Source organism: Podarcis pityusensis (assembly GCF_964106645.2).
Source record: "Podarcis pityusensis genome assembly, chromosome: 2".
NCBI classification, from domain to species: Eukaryota; Metazoa; Chordata; class Lepidosauria; order Squamata; family Lacertidae; genus Podarcis; species Podarcis pityusensis.
This window is the reverse complement of record NC_138029.1, coordinates 41905949-41926593: the sequence shown is the minus strand read 5'-3', so window position 1 is coordinate 41926593 and position 20645 is coordinate 41905949. Positions and strand designations below refer to the sequence as shown.

Sequence of the window (20645 nt, the reverse complement as noted above, 5' to 3'; positions counted from 1 at the left end):
CCTGTAGCTGAATGTTTAGGGAGGACCAAGGTGATGCTCATCTCTCTTTGCAGAGAGAGAAGTCATTCTACATCAATTAATGGGCACGGAGTACAGCAAGGGTGTGATCCTGTGTAGGCAGCATGGGTCAGTAAATAAATTGAGGTGTGAGTGAGGTTTCTGGCAGGTGAGCTCTTGAGGCTGTGTGTAAAACAATGTGGGAGGGGCTTCATTACCTGCTCACACCCTTCCATCAGCCTTTTGTTTTCACCATCAAAATGATCGGGCGAAGAATGAGAAAAGCATGGATTTGCTTGCTCCTTGTTTCCCTCCAACCTTCCCCTCACTTTTGTTGAGAAAGAATAAAAGAGATTTCGAAGATTCAAATATGGGCTGTCGTTTACTTGGCTCCGAATCTGGCTTTGACAGAATGATTTGGGATTTATCGCTATTTGCCGGACAAACAAGAAACTTCATATACGCCACCTGAGCTCCGAAAGAAAATAGTAACAGAAGAACAGACCTGCTATTAAGGTGGCCAACCAGATGCCTTTGAGCAGGGCATAAGACAATTGTTGCTGTTCCCCAGTTATTTCTATAGTTACAGCGTCAGCAAAGGACCTGAGCGCCAGGAAGCATCCACACAGCCTTTATTTATTACATTTATATCACACCTATCCCTCCAAGGTGGCAAACATGATTTCCCACAATTTCTTGGCAACTGTTCTATACCCCAAAGCCCACAAACTCTTGTGGGAGTTGCTCCAATCCCCTGGTCATTTTGCTTGGTCTTTCCTGTACCCTTTCCAGCTCTTCAGCACGTGGGCCTAGGGTAGTCAGGATTTAGGTGGGAAGGGGCAGGATTTACATTGGGGTGGGGGTGGGGGCAGAATCGACCTACCTACGACGAGTTTGGTGAGTTAGTTAAGTATTTTTACTTATTTACTTGATTTAGGGGGACATCTGCTTGGCTACTATACCCGTGCACGTGGCGTGAGAGTGAAATGGGGTCACCAAAACGGCGCACGGTATTCCAAGTGCGACGGCACCGGAGATTTTTATGACGATTACTAAGCGCACTGCGATACCGCTAAGACAGTCCTTGAACCGAAGGGCGAGATCCAAATCCGGCGAGATTGCGCGGTTTATGGGAGCAATCGGTGACAGGCTGCGACTGACAGCCGTCGGCTGTGGGGTAATTCTTGGCCGCGCACAGCCGAGCCGCTCGCTTGGGGTCTATTCTCTCATCTGCCCCCGGGGACGGCGCGGTCCCCGCTGCAATTGAGCCTCCTCCGGTGCCGCCGGGCAGGTGAGGGGGGCGTGGCCCCTCCGGCGGCACCTGAGCGGGCGTGCCCTCGGCGGACTTTGGCTGCCGCCTGCCCGCCGGCGCCGCGCCAGTGCGGGCATGGGCCACGCTCGCTGCGGGCACTGCGCGGTCTTCCTCGTGGCCGCGCTGGTGCTGGACGGGGCCGGCTTAGCGCTGGTGCTGGCGGGCGCCGTGGGGCGGCCGATGGTGGACGGGATCCCCTTGGAGGATTTCCTGGTGCTGACCGGGTCGCTGCTGCTCGCCCTGTCGCTGCTCTGCTGGCTCTTCTGGTATTCGGGGAACCTGCGCGGGGTGCCCGCCGAAGAGCTCCAGATCGGGGTGCGCCCCGCCGCCGATGCCGCCGCCGCCGCCGCAGGCACGACCCAGCCCCGTCGCCGGCAGAGCCTCCTGCGCCTGGCCGCCAAGCTCTCCGAGCGCCTCTCGCAGCGCCGCCGGCCGGCGCCTGCGCCCTGCGCGCCTCTTGGCTCGGGCCTTCCCGCGAAGGCCACGCGAGGCGCGGCGGCGGCGGGAGCAGCCGCCGGGACCCTGGAGCTCAGCTGCCTCCGCCCGGCTGCGCCGCTCGAGCAGGGGCCCGCGAGGACGCAGGAGCGGCTGGTGTGAAGCGCTGCCTCCCGGGGAACCTGCCCTTCCTTCGTCCGTCCTCGCGGCCTTGGACCTTTCTTTAACCCGCGCCAAAGGAAGGATGGAAGAAAAGGCACGTGGTCAGAAATCCCCTGGGATAGACAGGTCCCTCCCGCCGCACTTCGCGGTGTAACTGCCTCGCTCCCCTTTTAATATATATGGAATTAAATGGTATGTGACTTGTAGGACGTGGGGCTCACAGCTGCCGGACACGCTGAGCCCCGGCACCTCTCTTCCCAATAGTAATGACTGTGGTGCCAAATCGTGGGCCCGTTCTTTCATTGCTCAAGCAGTTTCGTACTTCTTAGGCTTAGGAAGACCTTAAGCTGAGCTCAAGCGGCGACCCTCTTGTAGCCCAGAAACAAAGCAATAAATGGCCCTGCTGAGCGTGTGCCGACTGCCTTTCCTTCCATGGTGAGTATTTGCAGTTTGCCCCTTAAACATTATTGAGAGTGTTAAGAAAAGGCATGACTTTGGGCAGGCTGGAGCCACATCATGCTCAATGCGTTCAAGCCTAACACCAGCAAAGCCTTATTGATGGTCTTTGTAAGAGAAGAAAAGCCCAGCTGGGGCTGAGGAGAACAGTAGGCAAAAACATCTGGACAGTACCAGTCGGAGGAGGCTGCTCTATATTCAAAACATGAGTGAAGAAAGGCCTGTTGTGCTCATCTGTAGGTGATTCCTGGCTGGCTTTTAGCTGCTGTAGGCTGTAGCTGTCATGAAATCATAGAAGGGCCATCTAGTCCCTGCAATGTAGGAATCTCAACACATGGTCTCCCATCCAGTTTGAAAATATACCAGACCCTGCTTAGCTTTGTAAGTGTGACAGCACTTCTCAACATGACTCCTGGAAGTCTTGTGGATGTATAAGATCTCATTTGCTTTGTACTTTGCAGTCCATTGTCTATTGTATTTATATCCTAAATTTCCTTCCTCTCTGTCCCCTTCATTTTATACTCATAACAATCCTAAGAGGTAGGTTAGGGCTGATGGATAGTGACTTGCCCAAGCTCTTCCAGGGAGTTTCATGGCTGAGCGGCAGCTTATATCTGGTTCCCCCCATTGGTAGTCCAGCACTCTTCATCATTGCACCACACTGGATCTCCCTTCTCAATAGGAAAAGGGCTCCCTTTCCTGTGTAGATCTCCACTCGTGTCCTTTATCACCACAAGCTGTGAAGCAGGTAGCAATAGGTGCTAATGTGTGCAAAACACATGGGACTGAAACACAAATGTCTATGACAGTAAGGTGCGTGGCTGGGAGATTGCAACACCCAAAAAAAAAAAAAGGCCGATCCCCTGCTATAGTAACTTTATGTTCCCTTTCCTGCTTTGTGCACCTCATTACTGCTGAATGTTTCTGGACTTGTCTAGCACTCTACATGCCTATAAGTCCCAACTGGATGACACAGCTAATGCTTCTGCAAAGTAACTTAAACTCTCTTTCTGTGCATGAAAGATTCCATTGCCTCTGGGGAGAAAACCCTAAGCCCTTTTCGCTGTGTGTTGCAAATGGTTTGCTTCCCAAAGGCAGCGGTTTCCTGCTTCTGAACAACATGTCCTTGCCTTGCCTGTTCCCCAGCTGAGTGTTGATTGAGATGGCTGATGTCACACTTGAGTGTTTTGGCTCAAGCAACTGTCATGTTAATGACCCCTGGCCTTCTGGAAGTATATCCTGAGACTAAGAAGATGGCTGGTGTCCATGGTGTCAGATGCCTAATTTGAGGGTCTCAGAAACCATTCAGGCCATTTTTATGGAAAAGACAAGATTACCAATTTAACCCTCAATTAGAAAAAAATCTGTTTTATGAATAATTCTGGATTTTTTTAATTGCATGGAAACTTTCATACAGTATTTAGTTATTTAACCATGTTTAGAGCATAAACTTATTTTTGGGAAGCTGCTGAAATCTAAATGGGCTTGACTTTTTGACAGCACAGAATCTGCTCCGCAGTCTTTAGTGGACTTACAATGCTGTGCATTCAACTTGTATCCATCATACAGTGGTACCTTGGGTTACATACGCTTCAGGTTACAGACTCTGCTAACCCAGAAATAGTAGTACCTCAGGTTAAGAACTTTGCTCCAGGATGAGAACAGAAATTGTGCTCCAGCAGTGCGGCAGCAGCAGGAGGTCCCATTAGCTAAAGTGGTGCTTCAGATTAAAAACAGTTTCAGGTTAAGAACAGGCCTCTGGAACAAATTAAGTACTTAACCCGAGGTACCACTGTATTTCTCTTTCTTTTATGTTTTTCTTTTTTCCTTTATTTTCTTTCTTTCTTTTAAAAAAGGTCTGTGGTTATATGAGTCACTCCTATCACTTGTGATCTATAGATAGGCACCTGTTCTCAAGTACCACCCCAGAGGTAAAACACTGGACATGTTTTGCAAGGGAGTCACTGTGTTGTTATTGCCCTTTCTCAGCCTTGGATGAAATCCTGGTCTCCCTTCTTCCTTCCATTCCACTTCATGTTTGAGTACTGTACATTAAAAGCATTCATTCTCTCCCCCCCCCCCCCAGTCTGAGCCACTGATTCCATTTCCCATGCTGTTTCAAGCGCTCTTTCAGTACAGTATAATTTCAGTTTGTTTGTGTGTTTTTTACCTGTGGCAAAGAAATCACTAAGCAATTGTCCTAGAAATGAGTGGTTTTTCATGACTTTTTCATGTTTTCTGTATCTTATGTACATGAAATGCATTAGTATATAATCCCTCATTAGTTCTCTATTCTGGACAAGGCAGAATTCATTGTGAAGCTTAGTCATTATACTCAGAAGAAAAACACATGAGAGCCTTCGTTGTAACCACCCCCTCTTTTCATTACTCACAGTCTCCTAGGATAGGTGTCCCCAAAGTTTCTGCTCCCATGCTCACTTGAGATGGCTGAAAACTACTGAGGCTCACCAGTCACAAAATGGCGGCCAATACAGGGGCAGTTTGGCATAATCGGGTGGCGGTTCATGATGTCTTCTTCTACTGTATCTAATCCACCTTTGGAAATGGCTAAATTCTTTGACACTATTTTTCTTGTGGCAGAAAGTTCCATAGCTCGCCTTTCCTCAAGCTAAGTGCAGTACAGATATTTGCTCTGGGGGTGCTATAACTCGGCCTCCCCATTTTAGGAAGAATTTGCTGGTCCTTTTACATTTTCCCCTTCCCCCCACACATGATTCTCAAATTATATTTACTCATCTTCTGTAATTTCTTCTCCTGTCCAATATTCAACCTGTTCCTCATTCCTCCCATCTTTCCCCCCTTCAAAAATCCCCCACAAGTGCCAGTTTCTTTTTCCCCACATCCCTGGATTATCCTCATGAAGAGAGTCGCTGGTACCAAATGACTACGACGCAGCTTAAATGTGAGGCAGACAAGTGAGAAGTTGCTGGGCAGGCTGTGGCATTGAGGCCTACCTGAAAAGGTGGCCTGAAGCCCACTGGCAGGTTCTAGCCAACTCTTTGAGAAACAGAGCTTGCTAGATCAGGCCAACGGCCCACATAGTCCAGCAACCTGTTGTGACAGCAGCCAACCAGATGCCTGTGGGACCTGAGTCCAAGAGCACCCACCCTTGATGTGGCTTCCAGCAACTGGTACTGGGAAGCATTACTGTCTCTGTCCATGGAGGCAGAGCATGGCCATCATGACCAATAGCTTTATTCTCCCTGAATTTGTCCAGCCCCCTTTTAAAGCCATCTAGGTTGATCGCCCAGGTGAATGGTCACCTAAAGTGGCAATAGACAAGTCCGTCAATTTTGACTCTTATATGAGGGGTGGGGGCAGATGTTCCTCCCGCCCTCTTGCAGGAACAGTGTGCACTTGTCCTTCCTTTATGCGAGTCCCAGAAGTGGCAACGGAGGAAGTGCATAAGTCATGCTTCCTCCACTGCTTTGATGAATGCCTCTGACACATGCCAAGTCAGCTTGTCTGCCTATATTCTGAGCCGCTTCAAAACCTGTTTTATTCCAGCATTCTTTGATGTGTGGTGTATGGCTGGGGCTGGCCTGCACTTCAGTGTAGGATCATGTTTCTGATTCAGTTCACATGTCAGGAAACTGATGCAAAAACAAAAACATTTGCAATGCTATTCATACATTCCAATCTGCATATTACATTTTTAAGTGTTTACTATTTAAAACTCACTGGAGAAAATGACATAGTAAATAGCCTGTGTCACACATCTAACGATATTGTATATCTCCACATACTTTCACTGTCACGTTCCAGTGACAAATGCAAAGTTCTCCTGGTGTGTTTTCTTCTTCAAAAGAACACGTAGAACACTCAGATTCCTTCATTCCGGTATTCCTTTCCAATAATTACTTATCTTTTCATTGTTCCATGAAATGTGTTTCAGGTTTGCACTTGCTAGGCCTCAATGTCTACAAAAATTATGCTTGGTTCTCATACAGGTGCAGGTCTCTCATGGCATGACTTGTATAAAAGACAGACTTCTTGGCTTGATATATTTGAGTGACTACAGCCTGATTGTGTATACCTTCGAAAAAGACAAATCTTTGATCTTCCTTCATCCCACCTCATAGAAACACACAACAAGGTCCCCTTTGTATAATGTATCTTCAAAGCGATAGAGGAAATTGTACAGTTTCAAGAGACATCTATTGCAAATTTCAGTGCTGATTTCAACACTTGATATGGAATCATGCTGGTAAATGCTTTTTCATGCCCCTGCTTTCATGACGCCAGTCTGCTGCTGAGACTTTTGCTTCAATTGGGCCTGGATATAGTTGTCCCTTGGGTGCTCCATGCTGTGTTTGTCCATTTGCTTCACTACCCTATTGCAATTACATAATAGAATAAAAGCACTTAGACAGAGCACGACCGCTGTCCCTTGAGCAGCATGTAATGTTCTCCAAACAACCATTTTTTAAAAATCCTCCTGAAAAGCACAAAGCTCTTTGTTTCCGCTCCTGGGTCCCCAGAGGTTGTGTAGACTGTAACAAAATACTACATGCATCCAGAGTAGACACCACAGTGACAGACCCCTATGCTAGAATTCAGGTTTCGGCTGAATTCATATGAAGTGTGTTGGAGATGATTTAAAGAGCAGCATGCATGATACGGAGGAGCCGAATCTACTCTCTGCCTGGACTTCCAGCCCCAAATTGCTTTGTTCCAGCTCTGTTCCTCCCAAGTGGGCTCAAAAAAAAATGGGAAGAAACCCTTACAGCGAGAAAAAACATATGGGGGCAAAATAGATTTTTAGGGGGAGCATGGGCAACATATTTCTCCATGTTTGCCTAGCATGTGGCATTTAAGTCTCTCCCCACACATTTATGTCAGCTTGAAATGGCTCCACTTGGATGAGATCTACCCCTAAATGGGAAACTTGAATGTTTCAACCATTGAATTGGACATAGCTTTTTGGAGTTAAACTTGATGTTGAAACATTAGCCTAAGAAGCCCTGATGCAATAGGGAATCAGGCGCCAATCTTTCTCCTGTGTTACCTGGGTTCTCTGCAAATGACCTCATCTTTGAAACTCACTTTTAGTAGAGGGAGACTTTTCATCTTCATCACAGGCACAGCAGACCATCTATAATTTGAGCAACCTGGGCACACCGTGGGCCCTCCACAACCAGAACGATGCAACAGGCCTTCCTTTAATCATTTTCTCCCTCCCCCTGCTTCCCCCCTCCCAGAAAAAAATTAATCAAGACTGTTTGCTCTCCATCAATGCAGTATCAGGAAAGCTTTCTCAGCTCTGGTATAAAGTGCAGCACCGAGGTAACACCCTTTCATTGAAAGGAAGGTACATAGATACGGATAAGCTTTTTGCCAGGTTGGCTATCTGGTGAATTAAACTACCTCCTTAATTAAACTGCTACCTCCTTATTCCTTGAAGTTTAAGTTCCTCCTAGGATTCTCTGGCAGAGAGCTGAACTTACTTTATGCAGTTTCTGGGCCATTTTAACAACATTTGACAACAACAAGAAATTAAGCCTTGAGTGTCATCGGACCAAAACTGTGGAACACTCTGCTAATAGAGATTCAGCAGGTGCCTTCTGTGCCAACTTTTAAATGCCTTCTGAAAACTTTTCTATTCCTCCAGGTTTATGCAGGCAATGAAGAGTTCTCCCACAGTGGTTTACTGTATTAATGCTTTTTTTTATTTTTTATTTTAAAATTGTTTTTAATTTTCATGTGCTTTTATTGTACGTATTTTTAAAAAATCATTTTAGAGTTGTAAACCCCTTTGTTATTTTTTCTGTATATAAGTACTTCTATAAAGAAATAAGCACACAAAGCCAAGTCTTTTAAGGCAGGCATGGGGAGCCTGTGACCCTCCAGTTATTGAACTCTTAGCATTCCCATAATGGCCATTGACCAATCTAGTTGGGACTGATGGGAGTTGAAATCCAACAACACCTGAAAGTCCACAGGTTCCCTGGTCCTGCTTTAAGGCATGCAGGGGGTGGAGATAGAAACCAAATTGTTGGTGTATGCGCTTTTTACCTGTCCAAGGTAAGAGTCAACATTTGAAGGTGGTGTAAATATTTGGGGTTGTCTGTCTAGAAACTATTGCTCTCATACTTTCAACTTAGGGTGGGATAAACTTCTCTCGCTTGTACTGTTTGGATTCTATTACTCCCTTTGGGGATTAGGCACCTTACGCCAACTCCAGATGCACACAGCTCAAGGCAGGCAGAGAAGCAAGAAAAACAAACCAAGCCTTGGGGTCTTCTTCCTGAGACTGTTTACTGAAGCATCAGTGGTGGCAGCTGCTCTCCACCCTGCTCTGGGCAAGCAGCACACACAACCTGTTCCATCTTCTTTAATAATAATAATAATAATAATAATAATAATAATAATAATAGGCTGAATTCTCCCCTGCTAGACCCTGACCAAACTTGTGCTCAGCTTTCTTAGATTTCCTATGCATTCTTGAAATGGGCATGATGTGAGCCAGTGATGCTTTCTTCTTTCTCCTCCTAGGTCAGCATGGGTCTGCCGCCATCTATATGCCAATCCAGAGTGTGCCATATTGCCATTGATTGGTGGGACACCCTCCTGTGCCGGAGCTGGTGGAAGAGCCTCGTTTTATGTACATCAGCCTTGGATGTGTGTGGGTTGTTGTTGTTTTTTGCCAAAGACTACTGTGCCAAAGTATTGTACTGCCAGCTCTTTGAATGCTCTTTGCACAGCCCCCTGCAAAGACTTGAGAACTTACCTTCACAATGGAGTCAAGCTGCCCTTTGAACTGCGGAAGGGACTTTTGATCCTGAATCTTTGTGGTGGTCTTGTACTGTGTTTTCTTCAGTACTCTCTGCCCTGTTAGGCTTGCTTAGTAAAAAGAAATCTGTTAAGACTATTGCTGATCCACAGCTGCTAAGCTATGCAAACAAGCTGATGTTCCTTTTGGACCCTCTTCTCTAAGAAGCTTTAGGTATGGTTAATTTGTGCAAATGTGTACTTGTTTACAAGAAAAGTGAGGACTGCGGAGATTTTTTTATAATAAATATTGATTTATTTAAAAAGAAAAATGTACCATGGCTGATTTTTGTATGGTCTATTGGGCTATCCTGACATGGGTTTGAGTCCTGTGCTTTATGATGCAGAAGTGAAGCTGCAGAGCTCAACCTGTCCTTCCTCCATGAGCAGGTTTTCAGATTAGGCTCTTGGGTTTTCTTGTCTCCATTTGTTCTCTATAACTCCATAGAGATTACCGGTACTTGCATTATCCTTTATCTATTACAGTTTCAGTAGATCTGCGTACATAGCACTTAGGACCTGTTCTCTATGCCTGCCCCCCTTCTGCTTCAATTTATACATAATGTGAATTATAGGACCACACTTGTGGCCCTATGTAAAGGGTGAGTCACCTGAATCACATTCCACCATGATAACCATAAATGCAGAAAATGGGTCAATGGATTGATTTGAGATTGGGCAGCATTTTGTTAATTGAATATCAGTTAAAATGGTTATTGATTTAAAAACCCTTTCTCATGTATCATCTAGCATTATTAACAACCCACATGACATATATATAATGAGAAGATCAAAGGCATTTCCTAGTTTCATCTGCCAAAATCAACTAAATGATCCTCAAGTTTCCTTCCTCTACAATTCTGTGATTCTTCCTAAAATTCATTGATTGTGTGAGCCCAAACCACCAGGGACTCCTGACACTTGTTCAAAACTGAAATCCTGTGGTGGGAGAATGATTATTTCCAGACATGTTGCCTGATGGTTCAAAATTATTTGGGGGAGTAGTATCAGGAACCGGCTACTGCCGACAAAGACATTATGGGCAGGATTCAGCCAAAGGTAAGCAATTTTAAGCCCCATTTACTTCAGTGGAGCTTATATATAATTTAAAGATCACCCATTAAAACCAAATGGTCATAAAAGTGCTTCATTTTGGCTGCATCACTGTGTCTGACTTGATCTATATTCACTGACTTGGTAAGGCTATTTATATGTCACATGCAAGTACATAGCTGTCACGCCCAGGCCTGACCCAAAACGTTTTGCTGGCTTCCCTCCCCTGCATAACACCCCCTGCTGAAGTTCCATAGTACCCAAGCCTGGTTGAGTTATTTTGGCACTTGAGGCCAAACAAGCATCTCTTTTCCCACTCTGAGAATAAAAGCATGATCAGTGAATCGATGAAAATCAGAGGTTAGGAGAAGGTAGAATGGGATCAAATGTGAGCTCTCTGAATGATTTCCATAGTTCAGCAAGGATTCTGACTCCCAATTATTCCTCAATAGTAACAAAAAGGGTTTTATTCTCAAGCTGCTGAGATGAAGAAAGCTTGTCGCAGTGGGGAGAACTAGGAGCGGATTTTTGTGTGACAAAGCTGGGCTGCATTTATATCTTAAATTTAAAGAAAATAGCCTTTCACTAAAATCCTGGGAACTGTAGTTTAGTCCTCGCAGAGCTGTGATTCCCAGAACCCTTAAGAAACTGCAGTTCACAGGGTTCTTTGGGGAAGTCAAATGCTTTAAATGTGTGGTGTGTATGCAGCCTTAGTTCTAGTTCTGAAAACAAATTCCTGGGCTGAGCAAGTGCTCAGAGGCACCCTGTTCCTTCATTCTAAAGCATGTTTGCACCTGGCTGCGGTTTGTGGATTGCAGGTTATGCATAGAAATCACAGTCCCCGGGTTGGTTACAACAATTTAGAACACAACATTGAAAACAGTTTTAAACAAACTGCAATCACAAAAAACAGGGTGGGTCCTAAAAATAGGCTGTCTCACTCTGCCTAATGGTAGAGCCGGCCCTGTTTCCATGTCAGTTTTACACCTCGCTACCACTAGTGAGGCTGATGTGAGTCTTCCACATGATTCACCACTCCTATCTGCTTCTGCACATTAAGAAAACATCAGGCAGGCATTTCAGCATCAAATGAGAGACTGTCACAGCATTCCAAATAATCCTATGGGGTTCTATGAGTTCCAGCATAACTCAGGAATTCATGAATAGGTGACATGTTTTCTCCAGATTCTTGATCCCTTATAACACCAGTGACATAAATCCTTCTTCAGGATATGTGTTGGGACATTTGTTTTGTTCTAGAAATCACATGACTGATTGTTGTAATTTCTGTGCATGACTACAAAGTGTAATCCCAGCTTGGCCTCAAAGCCAATTTTTTAGGCATAGTTCCTTAGCCTATGAAACAGGAATGATTCACTAAGCCACAAGGATGTTGAGAGGACGGGAGGCAGAAGGAATGAAAGAGTGTTGTAAATGCTTGTTGGTTTTTTTTTTTTTAAAAACCTCTGTCCTCCTACAGACAAAAGAAGGTGTGCATGAAGCAAGGGACAAAGCAGTAAGAGCAGATGATTTATTAATCCAGAATTTATAGTCTGTCTGATTGTTTCCGATTTATATGCATTCTCAAGGCAGAGAAGAATGTTTAAAAAAACGCAGTTACAACAATTAATCTGGGATGGAAGACCTCAGGTCCAGGAGCTGAATGCAACCCTCCAGGACTTTCTCTCTCTCTCTCTCTGGCCCACAGGATTCTCACCAGGCCCAAAACCCCTCACCAGCCCAGGTCTGCATCCTCCTTGGGTGCTTTTGCCTGGTTGAAATGTGTCCTGGGACTGTTGCCTGAATGCGGAGAGGCATCTGTATATGCCTCCATCTTTTGCCTGACTAAATTGCAGCCTACAAAAGGTGGAGTCACATCTGTCACTGCTTTTGCACATACAGTAGTACCTCAGGTTAAAGACACTTCAGGTTACAGATGCGTCAGGTTACAGACTCGGCTAACCCAGAAATAGTACCTCAGGTTAAGAACTTTGCTTCAGGATGAGAACAGAAATCGCACAGTGGCAGCAGGAGGCCCCATTAGCTAAAGTGGTACCTCAGGTTAAGAACAGTTTCAGGTTAAGAACAGACCTCCAGAACGAATTAAGTTATTAACCCGAGCTACCACTGTACACCCCCCCCCCATGGCAAAGGGCTTGTGGAGCCCAGAAGATTGTTTATGAGGGAATGTGGCCCTAGAAAAAAACTTTCACATCTCTATAATAAATAATAATTCATAACTCAATAGCAAACATGCATCATCTGCTCTTAGCATGCTTAATACTTGAAGATCAATCGTCTACTTATACAGGAAGGTCTCTCAACAAAACAGACCAGATTCCCTCATCTTTCTTATGGTAAATAATTCAAATACAACCACTTGGGGGAGGAATACAACCTGTAGTAGCTACTGAGGATAATCTCAGAAGAGTGGAGTCCACAACACATCTTGTTACTGAACTTCAAAGGATGGAGAGGTATATATGGAGGAAGATTTCCCCTCATGAATCCTGAACCCAGGCTCTAAAGTGAAGACCCAGTGCTTTGGATTTAACCCAGAACTTACCCTGTAAAATATAAGCTAAAAAAACCCAACAGCAACCAGAGACTGAGCAGCTTGGCATCTCTTCCTGGCCAGGGAATGTACTATTCCATTTAAAGAAGTGCTTTTGTTTTTGTTTCGAAGTTCATTTCAGTTTTGTTTCTCTTTTTAGGAATTATAAAAAGACTTTGTTTTTCTTTCATAGTTTATTACCCTTATTACACTTTTAGAAACACTCTCCTGGCAAGGGAAGTGTTGGCAGTTTCTAAGTCCTGCATGCCTGTCAGGTTCAAGTTTTAGCTTGTCACAAACGTTCATAAAACAACTACTACAGTAATAATAGTGATAACCCAATAACACTTCAAAAAGATTTGTAAACAAGGGCATAAATCCCTGCCTTAAGAAGACAGATTGCATTTAGTGTGTGATGATCCACATAATTGAAAAACTTAAAGGGAAATGAGGATTAGGAAGCAAGTTCCTCATCTGAGGTATTTAAGGCTCCCTTTCATATGCACCTGGCACTGGGGCCCCTTGCTAATGATGCTGCTATCCCACGTGACTCTGGCATGTGCATGAATAGCAGAAGGGCATGGGTGCAGCTGATCGTGTATGCCTTCCCTAAGGGCTGGTTCTTCTGCCTGACAGGATGATTATCTTGTTGCCAACTCTTCTAATCAATCCTGCCCGGGTACTTGCCACATTCACACACACATACCACAGCATAGTACAGTGGTACCTCAGGTTAAGTACTTAATTCGTTCCGGAGGTCCATACTTAACCTGAAACTGTTCTTAACCTGAAGGACCACTTTAGCTAATGGGGCCTCCTGCTGCCACTGCGCCACCGGAGCACGATTTCTGTTCTCATCCTGAAGCAAAGTTCTTAACCTGAAGCACTATTTCTGGGTTAGTGGAGTCTGTAACCTGAAGCATATGTAACCCGAAGTACCACTGTACTGAGAAGCAGTTCTCAAGAGTTTGGGTGTGAAGGAAGAGGAACAAGTGATGCCATCAGGGTAGGACTTTGGGTCAGGGCAGAAGAATGAGAAGCAAGTTCACCAAACACAGCGGAGCTTGCCCACCACATTTTGAAGTGATGTGAAACTTCTTACCAACTGATGGGTCCCTTTCAGAGCATTCAGTCCAGAGTCTAAATCTGCCCCCCTCCTGAGAGAGACTCGGGGCACCAGGGCTGTCTGTTTCTTTGCACCCATATTTTCTCTAGCTTGCCATGAAAGCCTGTAAGGTTTGCCTCCTACAGAGCTGGGATCCTCACTCTTCAAAACTGTTGTGCCTGCTCTGTTTCTTCACATAACATGTGTGCTCCAGAACAGGTTGTCTTGCCAGCCAGTCATCACAGTGACGGGAACTCTTTTTTGGCCGTAGGGCAGGTCAGAATGTGACTCCTGCAAGTGTGGTTTATAAATAGCCCTGGGAATGGTGCATCACTGGGATTGTAAACATTCAGTAAAAATGGTTAGTTTTCTGAGCTGGGGAGCTAACCTGGAGGCCTCTGCATGTCCTCCGCAAGCAGGGCAGTTACTGGGTAGCCTGTCGATGGCCAAAAGGGGTTACCATGGAAGACTGACAAATGGCAAAGCCAACTGGATTAGGGCTGGGCTTTTGCTGCTGAGGAATGTTAGTCACACTCGTTATCCAGAGAGGAGAGGAAAAGAGGAGAACGATCTGGCAGGAGGTTCATCTGGCCATATGGCTGATACCGTTACGTTTGGCATGATTCATAGCTTGACGTCACAAGCAGATAAGGTTTTTATTACGCCTGACACTTAGCAGACGTGGAGCAAGTGAGGCAGCTTGGTAAACCAAAAGCAAACCACCGGGGCATCTAAAAATAAACACCCACCATTTCAGCATCATGCTGCTTTCTCTGATGGAAAATATTGAATTAAAAAAATTAAGGGCTGCAAAAGTGAGAAGGGAAGAGATGGAAGGAATTTACAGGACAGACAAAGAGGAGGTGGGCAGGAATAAGGATGGTTGTTGTTTTTCTGCTTTTATTAGCAGCATACTTTGACAGGCAAAGATCCCCCAACAGCAGATGTTGAGAAATGCTTCACCTGTTGAATTTCTGCTTGATACACCAGCCCTGCCAGAAAAAAAATGGGTGTACCCAAATGTATATTGCAAACCCTCTAAGCAGAGACAGTGACGCATCCATGTTCTGAACAGTATGGGGTTTGATTTATCAGGCAGACATTTTAACTAGATGATTTTATTTTCTTGCAATTAGTCCTGTGACACTGGTGGACATGAAGAGTGACAAGCATTTAAACTCTTAAACAGCGGTGTGGGGGGGGGGGATTTGGGAAAGGATTGTGTGGATCAGTGGTAGGTCTCAGGCTCCATCCAGATAAGGTTGGCAAAGACCTCTCTGCCTGAAACACTGGAGAACTGCTATGTCACACGGTTCAATGGTCTGATTTTCCATAAGGCCATTTCCCATGCTCCTGTTATTAACCCAGCTGTTTTTAAAAAGAGCATAGGTTTTGAAGACAAATGGCTGCACCCAATTATATTATCATTTCACAACCACTATATGATTAAATATTGATTTTCAACAGTATGCCTTTAAATGGATGGACCAAAACAGCTGACAAACATTACGGAACTGCAAACACAATGCAGTTCCTTGACTGTGTGTTATAGTTTTATGGTTACTCTACTGACCAGAGAGAAAAAAACCCTGCCTGGACTGCTCTTGTACCTTTAACAGCAGGTTGATCTGCAAAAACCAGCAAGGCGAAGCTTTCCATCATATAGAGATAAACATTATTAACCACCTTATGCCTGTGCCTCAACTCCCCACCCCCCACCCCGTGCAAATATTTCAACTAAATGTTGTTCTGAACATACAAATAAGAAACATTAAGTGCTCATCCACACTTATGCTTGTCCCACTGCTTTCCCCCAGGAAAACCTGCTGTTGGGTTTTCTCCAGGTTGACACTGCCTCTGATTTAGTGCTGAAAAGCGGATTTTCCACACTGTGGCAGAGCAAGCTGATCAGGCGCTGTGGGCAGCCCAAATGCCCTGCACCCGGGCGTGAACCCATCCCTTGAAAGCATAGAACAAGCAGAAGACCACTCAGACAAGCAGAAGTGTAGATGAGCACTTACTTATGTAAAGCAGAATCACAGTACACCAGCTGCAACAGTATTCACTATGAAGTCTGGTATATTAATTTAAAGAGTGTCGCCATACGTTGGTCGAAAAATCACAGATAAAACAAAACCAATCATTGTCAAAGTCATCTCCCCACCGCTTTCCCTTTCAGCATTCAGTCTCCCCGTTTACTTTTTGGCTAAAGCAATTTGCCAAAAGTTTGTGTACCAATTAGATAATGTTAATCCTGAACCAGTTTACTTATCAGCTGATGAGCTGACACCATTGAAAAATATTACTAAGTCCTTGTAAGGAATACCAACATTTTGATTATCAAACAGGGATAACAAAACCAACTGAGGGAAGTACCATACATGGAATCTTACATCCTACTATTTTGCCAGTGCCTTCAAATACTTTTTGCCTCAACCAGAGCCAAGGCTTTTTCGGCTGTGGCTCCAATCTGGTGGAACGCTCTGTCACAAGAGACTAGGGCCCTGCGAGACTTGACATCTTTCCGCAGGGCCTGCAAGACAGAGCTGTTCCACCAGGCCTTTGGTCAGGGCACAGCCTGACTCCCTCCTTTGGAAATCTTCACAGAACTTTAGCCTAATGGTTGCCATCAATTTGAGTTGAATTAATTTTAATGAAATGATTTTAGAATGTTGTATTATTTTATTGTTGTTAGCCGCCCTGAGCCCGGCTTCGGCTGGGGAGGGTGGGATATAAATAAAAATTATTATTATTATTATTATTATTATTATTATTATTATTAAAATTGATTAATTTCAGACCAATTCTGCCACGTGACAAAAGGTTAGTACAGCCTCTCCTCTCCAGCATTGTTTGCTCAGTGTTTTGTTGGTGCTGCTCAATAAGACAGGTGTAAGGTTCTACCTATAACTCACTTTCAGAGTGTTTCCACAGACGCCTGCAGAAACAGATTTCAGTGCCTTTTTACTCCACTGAGCATTCCACTATGCATCTGAAAGGGTTGTATTTAAATCTGTTAAGAAAACCTTTTTTTTAAATAGAAAAAACAGAATCATTTTGAGTTGTGATAATAAAATTATAAATATCCTGTAGATGAAAGAAACAGGGGTTGTTTTTTAGACTTGAAGAATATTCTGTTAATGAATTTTCCATTTCAGTTAAGGGCATTATTGCTGAAACGTAAAATTTGATGCAGTTCAAACCATGGTGGGTTTGTTTTTTTTAACTCTTTTTTCAGTTTGAGGATAAGGTTAACCCACTGGATAGGTCCCTCACCCTACAGAGGCATTTTGGACTCCCAGTGTTTACATTACTGAATTTTATCAGTTCCACAGAACAAAGGATGGACAATTATAGGGGCTAATAGTGATTGTACAGTAGATTTTATTCCACTCTTGCCATACCTGCAGAGCATGCTTCAGAAAAGGGTTAGAGACCAAGTTGTTTTTTTAAATAGTATGGCTTAAAGAGACACATGTTCTTCATCAGTGCATTCCATTTGAGCCTGATGTTTGCCTGAATCCCTACAAATGAAGGCACATGCTGCATAACATTAAAAAAATGTCAAGGTGTCATTATAAGTGAGGTATTCCTAGCCCTCTGTCTACAGATAGTTTGATTTTTAAAAATATTGACCTTTTACCACCATGCATAAATACATTAATAAGTTCTGCCAATTTTGGAGTGCTTCCGTTGTGATAGCAATAGGTAACCTACCAGGAAAAGGTAAGTTTAACATGGTAAAATATTCATATTTATGGAACTGGTTTTTCCAAGCTATGCTATATTCATCTTGCTCCATCTTTGTAGTTTTGTTTTATTTTTTGTAAGTGCTGTGTAATTAAGTTTTTATAATACAGTGATACCTCGGGTTAAGTACTTAATTCATTCCGGAGGTCCGTTCTTAACCTGAAACTGTTCTTAACCTGAAGCACCACTTTAGCTAATGGGGCCTCCTGCTGCTGCCGCGCCACCGGAGCACGATTTCGGTTCTCATCCTGAAGCAAAGTTCTTAACCTGAAGCACTATTTCTGGGTTAGCGGAGTCTGTAACCTGAAGCGTATGTAACCTGAAGCGTATGTAATCCGAGGTACCACTGTAATTTAAAGTTTGTAGTAAAGACCACACCCAGATATTTTATGGGTTTGTCATGCCTGTGCCTCAGCTTGGCATTAAAAGGACACTTACCGTGGCTATCTAAAAACACAACTTTACATGTACGCTGAATGATCTTATTGACACATTTTAAAATAATGTTTAGTTATAGTTTTCCTGGTTTAACAGAACAATCCCCTTGGTCTAGGAAGTGTGGGGCTTGATTTCAAAGTGCTGTAGAAGCTATATGACTATAAAATGTCAGATTTAAATAAAAAATAATAGACAAGGGCTAAGTAAGCCCTTACTAGTTTTTCCGAGTACAAAAAGAAAAGTTCCCCAAGGGGACCAAAGCCCAGGTGGAGAGATCCATGCGGTGTGGCACCTTGCAGGCAAAAGTGTGTCACTGCTAGGGTGACAGTGACAGGGCAGGAAGGAGTTAAAGGCTCACCTGGTCTACCTGCTTAGTGTCCTCAGAGGTGTGCTCTGAAATTTATACTTCCTTCTGATGGCAAGGCAGCCTGGATGTTTGGGCAGGTAGCATGACAGTAAGACAGGCTTCCAAAGCTCAGCCTGCCTTTTTGGCTGATAGCGCCCCATGAAGAAGAATTTGGCCACGATCCTTGCCCTATACGTGGGCCGGTGTTATTTCATATTAGTTTTGGCTCTCGTCTGTGATGTGGCTGGATTGGTCCTCCTGCTTCTAGGGATTTTTGGCCTTTTGAGCTCTTGGGATTTCTTTGTTTACTCGGGAGCCCTGCTGTTGGCATTTAGTCTCCTATTCTGGGCTTTCTGGTATTCGCTCAACATTGAAGTCTCCCTTAAAGAACTAGCTGTTTGAGTCGATCTACAACCAGAGGAACGTGCAGGTGGCACCGTCAAACTACAGAGAAGAACGTATCACCTCCTGGAGGCATCTGAAATTTCCCCTGGAGAGTAGAAGGAAATGATGCAGCGACAAGAGTCAGTGCCCACCCATCCCCACAGCAAGGTATGTACCAAGAGTGTTGTTTTTCTGTTTTAGGCAGATAAATAATCTGAATTTTCCAACATTTGTGCTTTGAGAGAAATACATTTGAGCCGAGTGATTTAAAAAGATGTTACATCACATTAGCAGAATTATGAATGCGTAAGGGTGGTGCGGTGTGTGTGAGGTCAAAGAATTCCAGAGAATGATGTTACTTCAAGGAAATGGTGGTTAAGCGATGTGTGTGTGAGAGATCACAGAATTCCAGAGAATGAATGGTACGTCAGGGTCCAGCTGCACACACCCCATTGTGACTTGAGTTACTAAACTCAAACTACATCTCCTTAAAAGTTGTCACAGATAAGCAAGTCCTTATGATTGTCATAGAAGCCAGCTTCTGATAACTGCCACATTAAAGCTGCAATCCTGTACCCACTTGCCATTGAACTTAGGAGGAGGACTTAGTCCTGCTTAGGATTGCACGGCACATTATAGAATATATTGGCCTGTTGTGTACATTTCATGTTACTTTGAAGATTAGAGAAAGGGCAGATAATAACGGCTGGCATGGTGGGAATGTGATCAGTTGTGTCTGTTCCATTTTTTACTGTTTCACATCTGTTCTTAGCATGGTGTCCAGTTCCTGTGTTCTGGCTATCAATTTTTTTTGGGGGGGGGGGTGTTGCTCATTATGTTTGCCTATCTTGTTAGCAGAATTTAAACACACACACACACACACACACACACACACACACACAACCTTGGATGCTTGTCTGGTGTTTCTGTCTGAAAAACTTTATTTCAAAAACAGCCACGTTTGCATACAAAAGGGCAAAAATGAAATATGCGTCTTAGAGCAGGACTACAGTCTCAAACACAGAAGAGACAGTCAGCTGCCTTAAAAGCCCACTAGATAATTCAGTTGTCGTGTCAAGCTTCCCGCAGAGATGAAACATCATTTATTTTGTTTGTTGCATTTGGGAAGGTGGGTATGGGGTTTTTCTTACATTATCTCTAGTCAGAGAATTCTGTTGTCTGCTGTAGCGAAACCAAAGCCCCAAATTAAAGCTCCACTTCACCCATCTCGGCTATGTCTCTTGTCGTGTCTTCAGGAAAACAAAACATACAGGGAATATTTCTGGCATCTCATAACTGCTTTAACAATAGCATGCATTTTATTAGATGCTAATAGAAATGGGGCACAATCAGGGGTTTTGGTGCCGCAGGAGAAACTGCACAATCTGCTTTGAAGTAGATTCCATTCTCCCTAAATTAAAATCAGGTTCACAGCTCAGGGACGCTCCTTGATCCAGACTTGATCCTGGATGGTCAAATAATAGTAGCCACTAGTGGTGCCCCCTCCCAGTTTTGGCTTGTCCCCCAGCAGCTGTACATTTGTTTTGACAAATCCTGAATCCTGACCACAGCTCCTCATGTCCTCGCAGTTCCGATTATTCCTTGCATTCTAAGTCCTCCAATTCTTCCATTTTCTAGTTTCTGCTCCCTGTCTCACAATGACTGCGATGCCATATCGCCGACAACAAATATACAGGTGTCTGCTAGGAGAGAGTTCTCTTCGTATGCCATTATTCCTGGCATTTCCCTGGCATCGTGCCCAGACTAGCGGGAAGAGCAAGTGAACATCTGTCTCTCTACAACAGGGAGAAGTAACCGGGCAAGTTATAAAGTGACCAGCCTGGCACTATGGCCTGCTGTG

General features: G+C 44.3%; 2 protein-coding genes across 2 annotated transcripts; both read left to right on the top strand.

The window, feature by feature from the left end:
• Positions 1–1384: 1384 nt before the first annotated feature.
• On the top strand, positions 1385–9442 carry LOC308470638 (transmembrane protein 238-like; the record flags this gene model as incomplete). Its single annotated transcript, XM_080994117.1, has 2 exons — positions 1385–2341; positions 8879–9442. One exon carries the CDS (start codon positions 1385–1387, stop codon positions 1904–1906), a length of 522 nt encoding a protein of 173 aa, XP_080850243.1. The 3' UTR covers positions 1907–2341; positions 8879–9442.
• A 9052-nt stretch (positions 9443–18494) lies between these two features.
• On the top strand, positions 18495–19155 carry TMEM238L (transmembrane protein 238 like). Its single transcript, XM_080997325.1, has one exon. The coding sequence runs from the start codon at positions 18560–18562 to the stop codon at positions 18800–18802; it is 243 nt and encodes an 80-aa protein (XP_080853451.1). The 5' UTR covers positions 18495–18559; the 3' UTR covers positions 18803–19155.
• Positions 19156–20645: the final 1490 nt, after the last annotated feature.

Bases quoted from the DNA above. Each gene is read 5' to 3' on its own strand.
- TMEM238L (XM_080997325.1), top strand. From the start codon at position 18,560: ATGAAGAAGAATTTGGCCACGATCCTTGCCCTATACGTGGGCCGGTGT.